The following is an 18,024-nucleotide window of genomic DNA, read 5'->3' as shown; positions in this document are numbered from 1 at the left end:
TATAGCATTTTAAGTCAGCTTATACGTCAGTGAAGGTTTCTTGAAGCAACACAGTGATAATTTGGTTTGAATGGATAATTTTCTGCCCTCTCACTGAACAGGCTGTTTTTGAGTGTGACATCACAATTATAAAAACAGATAAGTTTCAATAAATGTTCTGAATAAACTGGAAACTAACATAGTTTGTTAGACTCTTATTTCAAAACAGCAAGGAAAATCCAGTTTTCCATGATACGATCACTTAGAGACGACTGCAGTGTGAGGTGCTTGAGTGTCAAACCTTCTCTGAGTCATGAGTGAACACAGCTCCTCCCACTCCTCCTTAAGCTCCGCCTCTAACAGGAACTGATATTCCACCAATCACACGCTCACATCTTTGCTTGTGTTGAATCATCCTCACTAGTCATATGTTTCTAATCTAACAACCCACCAATTACAAATGTTCCAACTAATCTGCCACCACTTTAGAAAAATCCTACCAATCACAGTTAAGTGTGTATCGATGTGTGTTTTGGAGACATACATCCAAAGCGACAGACTGTTTGGCCCAGGACTTCTTCACTTGGTCATACATAATGGTGTTATTGATTCCCAGTCCACAGAATATCACAAATGCCTAAAGAGAGAAAAAGAGAACGTGAAGTCACACGCAAGTCCTCAACAACCAATTTAAACATCTGAAAGTGGTTTCTAAAACTTTGTATCAGGAGTGTTTGTGTGAATCAGAGTTATTATAGTTACGATTTAAGTTATAATAACAAAACAATATGTAATACAAATGCTTTACTGATGCTGGGGATCAATTTATGAAGTTATATTACACATACACCTGTATATTATATGGATCATCTATATTATTGTAATATATAATATGCATTTTACTATTACATTAGGTGGAGGGGTACATGAGCTGCAGCGAACATCTTTTTAGTTTAGAGCTTTATTTATCCCCGTGGGGCAATTAGTTTGAGTTTACATGGTGCCTCACATAAAACACTGATCACATGCACTCAAATACATACTGTTTTTACGATCTTTCATTTCACTGCAAGGGTCTCAGAGCGATTTGAGAGAATTATGACTTTTGTGTATGCTCCAAATGAACTCATGTTTGAAGGACAGCTAGCTACGCATTCATAAGGATCTCTCACAGATGATTCATATCATACCTCAAACAGCCTCTGATCTAAATCATCAAACGGTTTCCCATCCAACCTGTTCAAGACCTGAGCCACACCTGCAACACACATGAAGACAGTCAGATTGCATGCTGTTTTTACGACCCATATGAGGTTCTTTAAAGCACAGTAATGCATTGCAGATGAAGGTTTCAATCTGTATTTCAGTGCAGGAGTCAGGAATCTCTTCCTTGCCGCACTTCTAATCTCTCCCTCTCTCTCTGTCTCTACATGGATAATTAAACAGTGTGCTGTGTTTTAGTATGCAATTAGAATGATTGTTCCTTTAAGTGCAAACCCTCCCCCTGTTCACACACCTAACGCCTCCCCCCATCCTCGCCGTCTCATTATAGTCAATCATAAATGTAGAGCTTGCATTGCAGGCTCTACCATAACACTGCTCATAATTACAACATTTATATCACATGGAGAAGCCTGTTCGCCTGAAAGCCCACTGAAATGTATAAACACAATAAAAACATTAAGTAATCTAAAACCACAAGTGGTGTCCAGTCATCATCAGGAGTTATACTGTGTATTTAATTCATCTCTAAGCTGATTTTGGATGTTTTGGAATACCTCTCGCTCAGTGCATCTGCATAGTATATACTGAGTAATATTTTAAAAACAGTGAAACTGTAAGCATTAGGCAATGAGAAATGTTCCAAACACTAAATGTGTTGTCACATGACTTCTTTACATGCATGTGATACAGTGAGAGGTGCCTAGTTATCATCTCATATCATAAAAATGCTTATTTTGCATGAAAGAAATTAAGAATTGTTTTTAGCAATGTAAAACCATAAAAAAAAAATATTATTCTATGTATTCTACATAGAAGTTTCAGCCAAATGTTGTTTGCTTGTTTGTGTAGTAGAATCTCGTTCAGTGGGTATGGAATTGTATTGTATTAAATATTATATGTATTTTACACACACACAACATACCTGTCAATATTTATTAAATAAATTAAATAAAAACACATTAAATAAATGATTACAACTTTTATCACATAAACAGAAGCACTGCACAGCAGTTAAACACTATGGTGCTGGTGTGTGTAATGTAACATGTACTGCGCGATTGTGCCATTGTGATTTAATGTGCTGAGTAAAGTCATTTTTCCCACCGTTGTCCGTGTCCGATTTTAAAATCAGTGCGACACACTTTGCAAAAGGCGTGGGTGTTGTCGATATGGCTTTGAGATATGAAATTAAATTCTTCTGTCCAGCTGTTGTTAAATTTACATGTATATTTAGGTTTTTTCGCCGGAACAGCACCAGAGTCTTCTCCTCACTGGAAAAAAGGCCACTCCAAAAATAAGCAAAAAAAAATTAATACAAGATATTTTTGCTTGTAATAAGCAAAAAAATCTGCCAATGGAACAAGTGAAAATTCTCTTGGTAAGATTTCTTGAAATAAGACATTATATTTAAGCCTTACAAGATATGAGTGATCTTGAAATTAGCTGGGACAACTCATTTTTAGCTATATTTTACTAGTATTGTGATGTTTTGTGTCTCATAATAAGCTTGTCATGCTCAAAAATAGTATTTTCCCCTCAAAAGTAGCATTTTTTTTTTTGGTCATCCTGTTTGTTTCAAGTGTATTTAACTAATTTTTAGTTCTATAATTGTTACGCTGTTCTAGATTTAAGTCACCACCAACTTGAAATAAGATTGGAAACTGGCATTTTTGAGACAAAATGTCTTGAAGTTAGCATTATTGACTCATATTAGGCAGTCCTCTTTTACCATAATAAGCCATAATTTACCAACCTGACATCATCTTAAGTGTATTTAACTTATTGTAAGCTCAACAAAAGTAATGCTGTTCTAGATTCAAGACATTTTACCTACTAGATTCAAGACATTAACTACTGTTTACTAGACAGAAAAAGTGAAAAATAGACTTGCATTTAACCTTTTTATTATTATTTAAACAGCAAAAAGTCCCAGAGGACTGCATAAAAGGGAAACAGCTTCATTTTCTCACTAAATCTCAACATTTTGGCTCACAGTATTTATGGAACTGCAATATGAAAACATAGTAGAACATTTTATAGAGTATAAATGTAAGATCCCTTAAAGGAGAAGTTCACTTTTAAAATGAAAATTCTGTCATCATATACTCACCCTCATGTTGTTTCAAACCTGTATGAATTTATTTCTTCTGCTGAACAGAAAAGAAGATATTTAGAAGATTATCAGTAGGGCAATTCCACGCAAAACTGTCACATCCATAACGCCAACACAATGCCATTGTATTTAGTTGGCGTTATGGATGTGACATTTTTGCGCGGAATTGCCCAGTAACCAGACAGTTTTTGGGTCCCATTGACTTCCATAGTATATTTTTTTCCTACTATGGAAGTCAATGGGACCCAAAAACTGTCTGGTTACTGATATTCTTCTAAATATCTTCTTTTCTGTTCAGCAGAAGAAAGAAATTCATACAGGTTTGAAACAACATGAGGGTGAGTATATGATGACAGAATTTTCATTTTAAAAGTGAACTTCTCCTTTAACCCTACTCCCACACCTAAACATAGCCATTTTATAGACAATATTAAAAGGATAAAACGTAATGGACATATGTGTAGGGAAATGGCAGTTTTATTAACAATATAGCATTAAATAGTAGTTTGAGCCACTAATCCTACCCCTAAACCTAACCATTTCTTATAACTACGTAAGGTTAGGCTACAATTATAAAGAAAGAAAACAGACATAACGTTACACGTTTAACGTTAATCACAATAATTTATTTAGTGAGAAAATTTCAAAACCGGTACCAAAAGTCGTTCACATGACGATGTGTCGCAGTCCTCTCTGGCAGTATGTAATAGTTGTGTATGAGGTAACGTTACAGAGCAGAATTTAAATTCTTAATCAATGAAAATGTTAATCCGGTCTCGGTTCACTGTTCGCTCTGTGAAGGCGCGCGCGCTTCTCCGTTTCAAATGTACACAAACTTAAACACGGCATGTCGCAATCTGTGACGAAGCATGCGAGAGCCAATGAGCGTTTGATATCGCTGCCGTAAAACATGTCGTAACGCTTCGGGCGCAATTTTTGAATTTGAATTCAATCGAGCGCGGGATGCCGGGATTGGACTTTTTTTTTTTTTTTTTTTTAACGAACTTTATTATGAGCAATACACAGGACAATAGGTACAGAGAACACTAAATACTGTGCAACCTGCTCAACAAAATGAAATGTACAGTATGTACCCACCAGAGGATAATAACATATTAATTAATATATAGAAGGGGAAAATAAAAAATTATGCAGATCCTTCAGGAGATGAAATGTTTTTGTAGTCTTCATATTTTGCATGTTTTCTATTGTTTTGTAATATGATTTAAAGTCCAGATGAAATACCTTAAAACAAGGTTGTGAATTAGACAATTTACATCTGTGAATAAGGTATTTTCCAAGGATAATAAACAGTTGAATAACAAAAATTAATTTTTTGGACAAACCACATAAATCAAAATATAACATGACATCAAAAATATTGATTCTGATGTTTACATTCAATTTTGTGATTATATATTCTTCCAAATCAGACCAATTTTTTTTTGGTGTACATACAGTGATAAAATAAATGAAAAATAGTCTCCAAAAAACACAAGACTCTTCTATGTTTATTTTAAATCTTCTTAACGGGATAATTTTTTACAGGATAAATTTGATGTAAAATTTTAAATGAAACTTCTTTTATTTTATTATTAATACAGTATTTATAAATAGTAGTATTTGCCTTTTCCCAATTTAAATCACCCATGGTTGAATACCAAAAAAACTTTGCAGCAGGTGGAACCGAGCACGAAATTTGATTTCTAATATATTTATTGGTGTATTCTTTTTTTGTAATGTATCTCCGGGATTTGACGTTTACTGTCTCTGCTGAGAGAAATGATGAAGATCGCTGGATAAAGGGCTGAATTTGGATCTGTTTCTTGCAAACAATTGGATTCTAAAGATTTGGATTACACCAATCAAATAAAATTGATGTCTTTTGTGAATTTATGTTGTGTTTTCTTGTGTCTCACGGTAAATAAACCAAATATTACAAAATGGTTAAACGATTAAAGAAGGTATTTTTAAGGTTTTAGAGTGTATTCTTGTTTAACACGTACCCAGACAGCACGCTCAGTCTTACCAACGTTGGCAATTGGTGGGCACCAGCGGCAAAGTATCGTAAGGGGGTTTTCCCCTGCACACCAAACAACTTAGGTGGGTAAACCATCGGCGGGATGAGTCTACTAATCCTCCAAAACGAGTTTGCAGCAGAAGCACGAACAGAGCGAAATGTTATTATTTATGAGTAACGTTAAACTGTATTAATAAATGTGACTGAAAATTAAATTAATAAGACAATTGAATGCAATAGAGTAAAAACATTAATGCCACGATTTTAAGTTAAATAGGAATATGTACATATTTGTACGTCGGTAAAGTTTATACGTAAATAAATTGTTTTTTTGCTGTCTATATGTAAATATTATACGTACTCACTGTACTCTGCATTGTGAGTTGTGAGTTTGGCATGTTGACCTACAGTTTTCAATAAAGCAGATTTGTTGTCTCAATTCAAGTCAAGTCTATTTCTTGAAATAAGACGATTCATCTTTTACAAATAACACAGCAGCTTAAAAACCTTATGACATGTCAAAAAAGCTTGTTTCATCTGAGATATGACTCAAAACAAGATATTTTCAAGACAGATTCACTTAACAAGATATTTAAGATGCACTGTCTAAAAACAAGCTCCTTTATCTCACTTAAATCTTGGTCTTTAGGTGATTTTGTCTTATATTAAGTGTGATGAGATATTTTGACTAGTAATTAGAAAAATATACTTGGCAAGATTTTGAGTTTTTGCAGTGCTCCCATTTCTACTATTTAGGATTTTAGGCATTTAGGATATAACAACACACTTAACCGACTCATGGCCTGTTTCTATTGGCTGGGCATTCGTGGAGATGTTCGCCGGTGGTTGAGATGTTCGGCTTGTCCCAAATGTCAGTTAGTGAGCGCTCCGGCCGTCCTAAAAGTGACATTGCACTCTCTGTCCATAATCAAGGTCCCCTTCGAAAGAATTGGCATTGACTTCGTCATGCCATTAGATCAGTCAGCACGAAGGCATCGCTTTGCATAAGTCATCGTGGACAATGCAACTCGATACCACTCCGTAACATCTCTGCAAGGAGTGTAGCGGATGCCCTCTTCCGAGTTACCTCCCGGGTGGGAATACCGAAAGGCACCATTCTCAACAACAAAGGCACAACATTCATGTCACGAACACTCGATGAGCTTTACGAACTATAGGGACCCTTTATGGTAACATGGTGAGACAGAGATGTTGACTATGAGGTTGTGCGACCGAACAGATCACGAATCACAAAAGAATGCGAGGAGCTTGGGCTGGAGGTGAATTTAAAACCGAACGCATTCAATCCGTTCCCTTGTGGAGAGCACCTCCCGCCGTGCCAACTGGCCGAGATTAAGTACAGCATGAGTTCGCAGATGTGTTGTCACCTCTTCCCGGCCGCACAAATCTCATAGAACACCACACTGAAACATATTCAGGAGTCGTGGTGCGTTCCCGACCCTATAGATTTCCAGAATACAAAAAGAAAATTGTGAGGGTCGAATTAGAGGTGATGCTCGAAATGGGTGTAATAGCAGAGTCACACAGTGAATGGTCCAGCCCGATAGTTTTAGTGTCTAAGACGGACGACTCGACCAGATTCTGTGTTGATTCTGTGGTCTCCAAGTTTGATGGTTATCCCATGCCACTAGTTGATGAATTGCTCGACCGGTTAGGCACTGCTCAATCTGACTCAACACTGAATTTGAAGAAAGGGTATTGGCAAATCGCCTTGACGGAAAGGTCTTGAGAGAAAACGGCTTTTTCCACCCGTTCGGTTAACACCAATTTGTTACGCTTCTGTTCGGGTTGTTCAGGGCTCTTACGGCCGCACCAAGCGCATGCCGCCACATACCTTGATTATATAATAATATACAGTAATGATTGGCAGCGGCATGTGCAACGCCTAAGAGCGGTCCTGAGGTCGCTGCACGCAGCAGGGCTCACAGCAAACCCGAACAAGTGTGCAGCTGGAAGGGTGGAAGTATGGTATCTGGGGTTCCACTTGGGTCACGGGCAGGTGTGGCCCCAAATTGACAAAACCACACCAAAATAGGAGTGAGAACGTTTTTGGGGCTGGTTGGCTATTTCAGGCAGTTTATACCTAACTATTCGGACGTCATCAGCCCCCTGACTGATCTTACTAAAAAGAAAGCTTCAGACCCGACGGACGGAGCAGTGTCAACAGGCTTTTACCCAAGTGAAGGCTGCACTATGTGGCGGACCAGTATTGCATTCCCCTAATTTTGCTCTCCCTTTTGTCTTGCAGGCGGATGCATCGGACGGGGGGCTGGGAGCCATTTTGTCCAAAGTGGTGGAGGGGGAGGAGCGCCCCCTGCTGTATATTAGTCTTAAGCTCTCGATAAAAGAGAGACTAAATACAGCACAATCGAGAAGGAATGGCTGGCCATCAAGTAGGCGGTCCTCACTCTCCATTACTACCTGTTGGGATGGGCTTTCACTTTCTGTTCGGACAATGCCCTGATCCAATGGCTCCACCGCATGAAGGATGCCAACGCACGGATCACCCGTTGGTATCTGGCTTTGCAACCATTTGACCTCCAGGTGGTCCACAGGCCAGGGCTGCATATAGCTGTCGCAGACTTCCCGGCATGAGTTGGTCAGTGGGGGTATGTGGAATATACACAGCATACACTGCTGTGGAGGAGGAGGGGACATGGTTTGACAGCTGCTGCAGGTGGAGAGCAAGTGCGGGGGAATTGAATGGTAAGGTAAATGCCTCTGGTTAATGAGAACTAAATGTTTGCACTTTGCAGTGATTCGAGAGATGGGTGATAAGGAGCAGCGTGAGTGCAGAGAAGCGGCTGCCTTGGGAGTGAGCTGTGCACGTGGAAACCGTGTTAAAGAAGAGCTTTGTGTGCAGAAATCTGAGCTGCTGCTGAGCCCTCATGCTATATTTTTGTTTGCTTAAATGAAGTGAATGAATACATTACGTGAGCTGCACAGCCATTATCTGACCCCTGTCTCCTTCATACCCACCACAACAAGTTTAAGCTTTGCCACAACTGCATACTATAAAAATAGTAGTATCCTGAATGCTATTCTGAACATATCCAAGGATTTTAAAAAGAATACAGTATATACAGTATATAGATATAAAATATTTCCTTTGTGGACAGTGAAGTTTCACAGACCAGAGATGTAGATGATTTCTCTCCTCATAGTGCTGAAATTTCTCACACTTGCTTCAAACACAATTTGAGAAAAAGGAAAACTGGTTCTGAAACTACGGCAGAGATGAAGAAAGCAAGAGAAGAATCTTTTGAATGAAGACATCCTTGACTCCTGCTTCTACTGGCTGTTTGTGCTCATAATGACTTTTGGTCCCTGGCAGAAACTTCCCACACACACACACACACATCCACCCACGCACACACACACACTGCGCTCTGCAGCAGCACACACACACACGCTGATCTGACACACAGATACATTTAAACAGACATTATCATACATACACATGTTTGTTTGTCCTCCATTTGCTCCCACATAAGGTAGTACAACACCGCAGAGCCGGGGACATCAATACATATATACTATATGTAGTGAAACAACAGTGGTTCATTGGATAACTTACCTATGATTTGGTGGTTACTGTTCCAGATAGGGACACACAGGACAGATCTAATATGGAAGCCAGAGAACTGATCTGCCTGAAAACAAACACTTGTCATCACATCAAAAAACAAATGATCTGACTAGAAGCTTGTGAGGAGAAGCGAGCAAAAATATGAGATCGTCTGAAGACACAGTGTTATATAATTTTGTGCTGCTAGCATTTAGAAGACACACAAGAGCCGACAGAGGTCCAAGGTCTTATGCAGAGCAGAAGTCTCTCTCAACTTTAATCAGGCTCTTTAAAAGGAATATTCTGGGAAAAATACAACTGTGGCTCTTCCTGTAGCATCTATAATCTATGGAAGCTTGTTTCCACCACAGAATAAAACATTTTTGAAGATAATTGCGATATCATGCAATTCTGACTTTATATGTCCAAATTGTGTGTTATAAAGTCAGAATTGCGCTATATAAACATGCAATTCAGAAAGAAAAAAAATAGAATTGCGATTTTATTTCTCACAACTCAAACTAACACACAATTGTGACTTTATATCACGCAATTCTGAGATAAAAAATCTGAATTGTGAGACAAAAAGTCACAATTACCTTTTTTATTTTTTATTCCGTGGCACAAACATGCTTCCATAGTGATCTGTGATCTGTAGTGATCTGTAGGAAAGGCCTGAAAACTATTTTTAAAGTATGGAGGACCACAAGTGCCACTTAAAAATGAAATTAATCAATCAATTTTGATCATCAATTATGAATTAAAAAATGTAAATATGTAAAATTCAAATGTTCAAATAAATAGATATTAAATTCTTGTTTAAAATATAAATTGAATGTGTCAATAAAACATTGTCCATCTAAAAACTGTTTTGAAATGATGATTGACTTTAAGTGGCAATAGACCTCAATAGTTAAATACTGTTTACATGGAGCAACTGCATCATTAGCACATAAACACAAAGTTCATTCGCCCAGAATTTACAGATCACTAAATACCATTTTTACTAAATAATTCATGTAAGTGCTTTAAAAAACAAACTGCATGTCTGCTTTTAAATCCTCCGGTACACATGACCCACTAACTTCCACTGTAAAAACTGATTGACATGTAAAATGGTAACAAAGTTTAAGACTTTTTTTAAACCCAGAATACTCCTTTAATGGGAGTCCAAACATCAGCCATGCTTATGCCATGTAACAGGCTTCATTCATTTATATATTGCTTACTTCAGCGTCGAAGCGTGGGTCTTGGTAGGCGTCACTGATATTCACAGGAAGCCCAGTGGAAGCGACCAGCTCTGCAATGCTGTTATTAATCAGCCAATCAGAATAGGACGATTTGTCCATGCTGTCCTTGAAGCTGTGGACAAGACAAAGAGGAAATGATGCGTGCTGCTATGTGTAACCAGACAATCACTTTTGCTATTGCTCATACTTGGGCTTGCATTTACTGTAAACCCTACACCCTCATTATTAAATTTGTGTACAACTCATCCTGCACCGTTTGAACTTTTGTCATGGAAAAAATTCTCTAGTTAGTTATATCTCTTAAGTCTACAAGTGAATGTTTTATGGTCAATAACCATATTCATCTGCACAGTCACGCAGAGCCGAAGCACAACCAAAACAACGTTCTTCTGCAAAATGCATGCAGTTTTGTTTGTAACAGCTGTTATATACTGTATATAAAATATATTTTAACTCAAAATGCAAAAATCTGCAGATCTCATCTGGGCCTCATTGTTGCCGTGTAAACAGCTGTCACTACACAAAAAAAGTGTTGGGTTATTTTTTTTAACCAAACCGTTGGGTTACACATATTGGGTCACTATGTTGGGTTATTTTTCCAAAAATGTTGGGTCATTTTCAAAATCGTTGGGTATTTTCTGTAATAGTCAAGTCAAGTCATCTTCATTTATATAGCGCTTTTAACAATGTAGATTGTTATAGATTGTAATAACCCGGCTGTTGAGTTAAATACGCATGTTGTATGTAAACTTGTGTATTTTGAATTTATGTACACAATTATGTATATTTACATTAAATTCTGGACTCCCCAATATTTAGTTTGTAATTAAAAAAAAAAAAATTTGTTCAGACATATTTACTGTTTTATACAAATAAACAATCTGTATTTGAAAAGGGTGTTTTATTTATTAAAATAATGTCATAAATACAAATAAATAGTTAACTGTTTGGTTACTTTTAACCCAACTGGCTTTTATACAATAACCCACAGTTAGAAAGGTGCTATAACACCCCATAGTTGGGTTACTCGTTGGGTTATTTTTAACCCAACATTATTAAGTAAGTAGTACTCAAGGTGGTGCTCACTTCAATTACGCAAACGTAGGATGGTTCGGACCCAAATTACAATGTAAAAAGAGACCTGCTGGGATAAGGGGGTGGAATTAAATGCAAATTCGGACCAAGAAAATCGAACAAAGTGTGAAGAGAGCCTTAGACGCTTGCATGAAGAGCTGGAGGAGCTGACTCGCTGTTCGCAATGCCATTCCCTCTACAGTCATTTACAGCTAACGAACTTTCCTCTGCATTTAAGTGAGGCTCTATGGAGCCTGCAACAGCAATGAGAAGTTAACGCTCTGACTCTCATAAACGCCCACGTGCAGCGGAGACACAGTCCTAAATGATGTAGCCTCCCTCTCTCTTTTAATCTCTCTCACGTGGTACATTTCAGGCTCTCGTGCTCTAGGCTGAGAGAGTCTGATCAAACACACTCTCGATCACACCCCAAAGATCACACATGATTAACGGCACTGCGAGCTGCTGTCTGAGGAAATGCCAGAATCAAAGGGATGAATGAGAACGTGTGAATGTGTGTAACTGAGATGAGAACGTGTGAATGTGTGTAACTGAGATCTGCACGTGTGTTGTGTGTATGTTGCATTCGTGTGCGTCTGGGTGAGCAGCGGAGATGCGTCTCTCTCTCTCTCTCTCTCTCTCTCTCTCTCTCTCTCTCGTTTGGCCTCGAGCTGTTTCAAATCATTCTTACATAATGGCTCCGGCTGTACCTTTAGAGAAGCCAACACAGAGGATGAAATCACTAAATAACACACATAAAACCCCTATATACCTCTATAAACACATATTACTGTGGATGACAGTAATATATAGGAACACTGAAGCTGTATAATTTCACAGCTGTGAGATATATATATATATATTTTTTTTTTCAGTTTTACAAGTTTATGTGTTCATATAATCCTTTAGTAAAACTGAGTGTGAAACTAGATTTACACTTTAGCTAAATTTCCGGACACTTAAATGCATGTTAATTGCAATTAAATGAAAATGTATTGTAGTTTATTAATGCAATTAGCTGAACATTAGAGTGTTTTTTTACCTAATTACTGTAAGTAGGAGTTAGGAGGTATCAGACTCAAGAGAGAGATGGATGAATAACATAACAGGTGAGTATAGACCATAAACGATGAGCAGTGCAAGTATAATGCTTCAGTTCTTATGTTTGCAGGTGACAATAGAGGATGTAACTTCAAATTTTAAGTATATCCACACACAACTATTGGTTGCTGTTAGACTGACTGAATAACAAATAATGTCTTTGTATTTCAGGGATAGCGGAAACACTGGATCTCTCTCTCTCTCTCTCTCTCTCTCTTCTGCTGGAGCTGGAGAACAGACAAGGGAACAAGGAAACAGGAACTTGGAGAAATCGCAGGAGGTAAATATCTCAGGGAAGTTGACAGGTAAGTAATCCCTAGTCCTTGTCGTAGACCAGACAATGAGTGTGACTGAAGCTACATCTACATTCATCCGGATAGAGATGAGTTTTCTTTTCAAAACGCTCTCCGTCCACACTAGCGTTTTCAAGCGTTTTCCAAAAGTTTCCTACCCATACGGAAACTTCAGAAAATGTAGAATTCACCTTACAGTGCATGCGTAAACCCTCACAAAAGCTCACTGAGATGATACAGACAGAACAAGACAATCAAGTTATCACGCAATACTTCTGGCAGGATCATTTTATTCAGCAAAATATCATCTTGGTTACAAGTGGTAACCCTCGTTCCCTGAAGGAGGGAACGGAGACGAATAGTAATCTTGCCAGAAAGCCAAACTACTTTGAGTGTAACTAAATGAGCCAATGAACATTGGCATGCAGTCATTTGCAGCAGCTGCTCTGCCTCGCAGTGCAGGTATATAATGAGCAGAAGGTGCATTGCATCTTCAGTTTTTCGCTGAGGAGCCGAGCAGTTGGCCCGGCCATGCAGCGGGGTACAGGAGTTGTGGTGACGGGACGCATGTCTCCGTTCCCTCCTTCAGGGAACGAGGGTTACCATATGTAACCGAGACGTTCCCGAACAATCGGTCACTCTCAACATACATTGTGTCCGGCGAAAAAGAATCCCTACCAAAGCGCCAAAGCTGCTGCCCCCTTCCAGTGCCCTGTGTAAGCTTCCTGCCCCTTCTTGTCTGGAAGGACGATTGGAGAGGGCTTACAGAGAGACTGTTGTTCTGTGGTAGCCCATACAGTGAGACTATTGGACAACACTGGGAAAGCGTGCCCTTTCCGTTAAAAGAACACTGTGGAAGCCACATTCTTCCCCGAAGGAGTTATGTGGAGATATACATATGGACTAACCCGAAGGTTGTACTGCATATGATATACTGGGTGACTTAGCCCAAGGGAAAGACACGGGCCTCCGTTTAGAAGCAGCCGTGGAAGAATACACATATGGGATCCCCGCAGGGTCGCACATATGGAACCCAGCCTAGACCCGGTTCTCAAGGATTCAACAGATAAAGGCCTGGCGCCGGACGCTCAGGCACGTCCGACTCCGAGGGTGGTGGAGGACTCAACAGGTTTTTCACTCTGGCACAATATAGGTCCACAGAGCCGGGCCTCTCAGTGCTTCTACCCGTTTAGGTTGAGAGCACGGGAGGAGACCCAGCTCTACACATAGGCTATAAAATCTAGCAAACGTGTTAGGTGTTGCCCAGCCTGCAGTTGTACAGATATCTGTTAGTGAGGCGCCACGTGCCAACGCCCAGGAGGATGCAACGCCTCTCGTAGAGTGAGCACTCGCTCCAACCCTTGCTGCAAGAAGGAAAGTTTGGACCCTATCGAACATCTTCGAGGGTCCCTTCGGAGAGAGGAACACCACTCCACTCACTTCAAGGCGAATCAATGTTGTTAAGTACCTCTGGGGGTAAGTCACCTAGAACCTCCGCGTCCTGTCCAGGGACCAGATATGGACTTTCCAGAGGCCCGGACGCGGGTACCATAGGGTGCCCCGTCTCTGAGAAAGAAGGTCCTTCCTCAGAGGAATGGGCCAGGGAGGGGCTGTCACAAGGAGCATGAGTTCTGGGAACCAGGTCCAGGTGGGCCAATAGGGAGCCACCAGTAGGACCTGCTCCTCGCCCTCCCTGACTTTGCACAGGGTCTGTGCAAGTAGGCTCACTGGGGGAAACATATATTTGTGAAGGGGGAGGTCTCTGGAGAGGCAAACAGGTCTACCTGATCCTTCTTGAACTCTCTCCAGATCAGCTGAACCGCCTGGGGTTGGAGTCGCCACTCTCCCGGGAGCACAGCTCGTGATAGCTCATCTGCCACACGGTCCCGTAGTGGGGTCTGAGTGTGCTGTGCAACACTTACCTGGTTCCACAGGGCAGGGGGTGCAGGAGGAGGGGTGCGTTCTTGAACTGCACGCTTCTGCCCGCTGGCGATAGAAGAGGCGGATGAGAATGGTGAGGATTCTCTCCTCCCACTGCTCTCTGGGCCCTCTTCAGACCCAAAGATAGAGGAACTGCTCTCTTTTTTTCTTTTTCTTTTGTTGAGAATTTTGTTGAAATTTTGACTCAAAAGATTCACTGCCCAGCCCTCCACCAGGGTAGAGCAGCTTCCCCCATCTCCGGATCGGGTGGTGTCGTCCTCCTGCAGCAGACACAGTAGAACAGGCTGTGCCGGTGTTTTTTTTTGTTGCAGGGGACGACAACCTAGGCAGCGAGTAGACTGAGGGGCGGCCCCCGAGGGACTCTGATGCCACGTCGGGGGAAGCTCCTCAGTCAGCTACTGACTGTGGAGAACTACTGGGCTCAGTCCTCGACAGTGTCGCCGAAAAGGCCACCTTGTGAGATGGGAGTGTCGAGAAAGTGTACTTTGACGACCTCTCGCACCTCTGCAAGGTAAGCCAGGGTTGCTTCTAGACCAGCAAGGTGGACATCGTCTGGCCGAGGGCCTGCGCAGTGACCTTGATCACGGTTAGTCAACATGCGTAGCTCAACCCCCGGCTCAGAACTACCCTTGAGCATTAAGAGAATATTGGCCTCAAATGCAGGGTGGAGGTGGTCTGCGCACAGCCACCCCGGGGTTGAGGGTAGTGAGAGAGGAGTAGCTCCCTACTGCTAAGTTTTCCAATGCACATCCGGGAAAAGACCCGGGAACTCTGAATCTGTGTCACCATAAGCACACACCATTACAGTAGGAAGCTCAGCATCACCCTCATTTCCAGAGCATAACAGCCCTCTCTCTGATGCAGCGATCGACATCTGATCCTCAGCTGGAGCTCTGAATGAAATGCTAGCTTCCCCCATATGTATATATATGCGCTAGAGGGGGGAGGGGCTCTAGGGGGTTGGTTCCACGAAGGAGAAGCCCTCACCGCTCAGGTCACCCAAGCTATTCTACCGAAGTAGACCTCTCCTGGTGGCCACCAGAGAGGGTGCTACAACGGAGAATAGGCAAGGGGGCCGTGAATGTATTGTAAGCTGTTTTGAGCCTAGATTTCTCGAGGTGTTACATACGAAATCATGCTCCTTTCAAATTTTTATCAGTAGAGCTCTTTTTAAATAGTAATTAGTAGTATAATAGTAAAAGTAATAGTAATAGATACATTTTGAAAATATTGTTGTTGTCTTTAATATCTCAGAGCACTTTTAGCAAGATAGTAAAGTGATTGTGTGATGTTTTGTTCCACGGATGCTGAGGGTGGCTGAGGGATGCATGTGTTGAGATGGTGATGGTGTGTGTGATCTCCCCAGACAGAGCTCTGCTGGAACATTAGACAGCTGCAGAGAATGAGATGATATGTGTGACTGAGCACACACACACACACACACACACACACACTGCAGTGTGAAAGCACCCATATGGCAACTGAGATCTCCAAACCTGTGCGCTTCGTTGTCATTCGCAACACAAAAGAGTCACAAACAACAGACCGATCGGCTGAACCTAACACAAAGGAACATGTTTGCTCTTATTTCTGGGATCCTCATTGTGTGTGTGTGTGTGTGTGTGTGTGTGTGTGTGTGTGTGTTCTAAGAGCTGAGCTCAGGGTTTTGAGACTGCAGATAACAGATATCACACAATAACCCTGTCCCGCTGTACAGCCATACAGCACCGGCACAACATTACAACCGATTTCGCTAATTCAAATAAAGGTGAAATAAAATTAAATATAAATTTAAAAACTAAAATTTAAACAAGTTTAAACATTGAAATTGAAATAAATGTTGAAATACTTAAACGACTAAAACTGAATTCAAATAAACTGGTAACACTTTACAATAAGGGTCTATTTGTTAACAATAGTTAACATGTAATGAAAAATACTTCTAAGCATGTATCTGTTAATATATAAGGTAGCAGCTATTTGCACTAAATGTAAATAGTTGCAGATACTATTTGCACCTCAGTGTATTTTAGTTTGTTATAAAACAGTATGCAGTAATAACATCATTTTCTTTGTACATGATTACATTTATTACAATCATAAATGGATGCCACATTACTTTACCCTGTTCCTAAATCCCTCCCCTTCACCTTCCCATTAAACACTAACACCTGTTAGGCACTTTTGGCACGTTTTTTTTTTTCCCACACAAATATGGCCAAAAGCACTGCAAGCCTGTGAACAGCAATTTGCAACCTGAACTGCAGGCAGGAACTGCAAAACAGATTGATCGCGTAAAAACAACCTTTGTGTAAAAAAAATAAACTGTTGCAAATGTCTAAATGGCTTGTTGTGTGCATGAGGCGAAAAAGTTCCCCAAATAACCCGATTTGTACAGTTGCGTCTTTCTTTTACCTGTACTTACAGTTTTGGCGCGTTTCTCTCACTCATTGAGTTTTGCAAGAGTGAAGAGGAGGGCGGGTCCACCTTCTTCATGTAGCCAATCAAATGAGCTTCTCGCTGACTCTCGTTTTACTCTTATCTGATTGGTTCACCAAACACGCCAAGTCTCAGCCATACAGCAAAACTCAATGAGTGAGAGAATCGTGCCAAAACTGTAAGTGCAGGTAAAAGAAAGATGCCACTGTACAAATCGGGTTATTTCGGGAACTTTTTTGCCGCATGTACACAAGCCATTTAGACATTTGCAACAGTTTATTTTTTTACACAAAGTTTCATTTTATGCGATCAATCTGTTTTGCAGTTCCTGACTCCGCTGCAAATTGCTGTTCACAGGCTTGCAGTGCTTTTGGACGTATTTGTGCGGGAAAAAAAACGTGCCAAAAGTGTAAGCGCGGAAAAATGAAAGTCAGAAGAATACAGATCCTATTTATTTTGCGTTAGCATGAATCTGCAGTTTCACAATACATGCATTACACTTACGAATAACAGTTAAATGCAGGAAATATTTTTTTCTTACACATGAAAGGCGATTTACACCTTTACAAATTGTAACGGCCACCTAATGTTATAGTGTTCATGACATGAATGTTGTATATGCCTTTAAGATGACACGTTATTGTATGCGCGCTGTTCAAGTGAGCGCGTGCGCAATGAGAGAAGAGTATTGCTCGTGAGAGGAGAGAGATGACCGCTCTACCGACTGCTCCTTTAATTTACTGTGTTTACTTTCTACTCTTATTTGTAGCGTGTATTCAGAGTGTTTTTCCCCTGTTAATATTCGCTCTATGACATGTATGAGAAGAGTGCATTTAACTGAGAGGAATTATATAAAGACTCGTGGAACTACCGTCCGTGTGCGCTGTCTTTTCTATCCATCCTGGGCAGACTTAAAACTCTGACAGCGTTACAAAATCTTCTCTTGCAAACGCAAATTTTATTTACACTTGCAATCTTATGTACACTTTCACAAACCTTAC

General features: G+C 40.4%; 1 protein-coding gene across 2 annotated transcripts in view; it reads right to left on the bottom strand.

The window, feature by feature from the left end:
* Positions 1 to 18,024, bottom strand: part of pde11a (phosphodiesterase 11a) — a 95,494-nt gene that overhangs the window by 30,594 nt on the left and 46,876 nt on the right. For both annotated transcript variants that reach the window (XM_084123381.1, XM_084123382.1), the window contains exons 6-9: positions 10,155 to 10,287; positions 8,935 to 9,010; positions 1,170 to 1,237; positions 524 to 616 (exon numbers count right to left, since the gene is read on the bottom strand). In XM_084123381.1, coding sequence (XP_083979507.1) covers positions 524 to 616; positions 1,170 to 1,237; positions 8,935 to 9,010; positions 10,155 to 10,287 — 370 coding nt within the window. The remainder of the gene's footprint in view (positions 1 to 523; positions 617 to 1,169; positions 1,238 to 8,934; positions 9,011 to 10,154; positions 10,288 to 18,024) is intronic.

Source organism: Abramis brama, assembly GCF_963993115.1.
Source record: "Abramis brama genome assembly, chromosome: 8".
Lineage (NCBI taxonomy): Eukaryota > Metazoa > Chordata > Actinopteri > Cypriniformes > Leuciscidae > Abramis > Abramis brama.
This window is presented reverse-complemented; position numbering and strand designations above follow the sequence as displayed.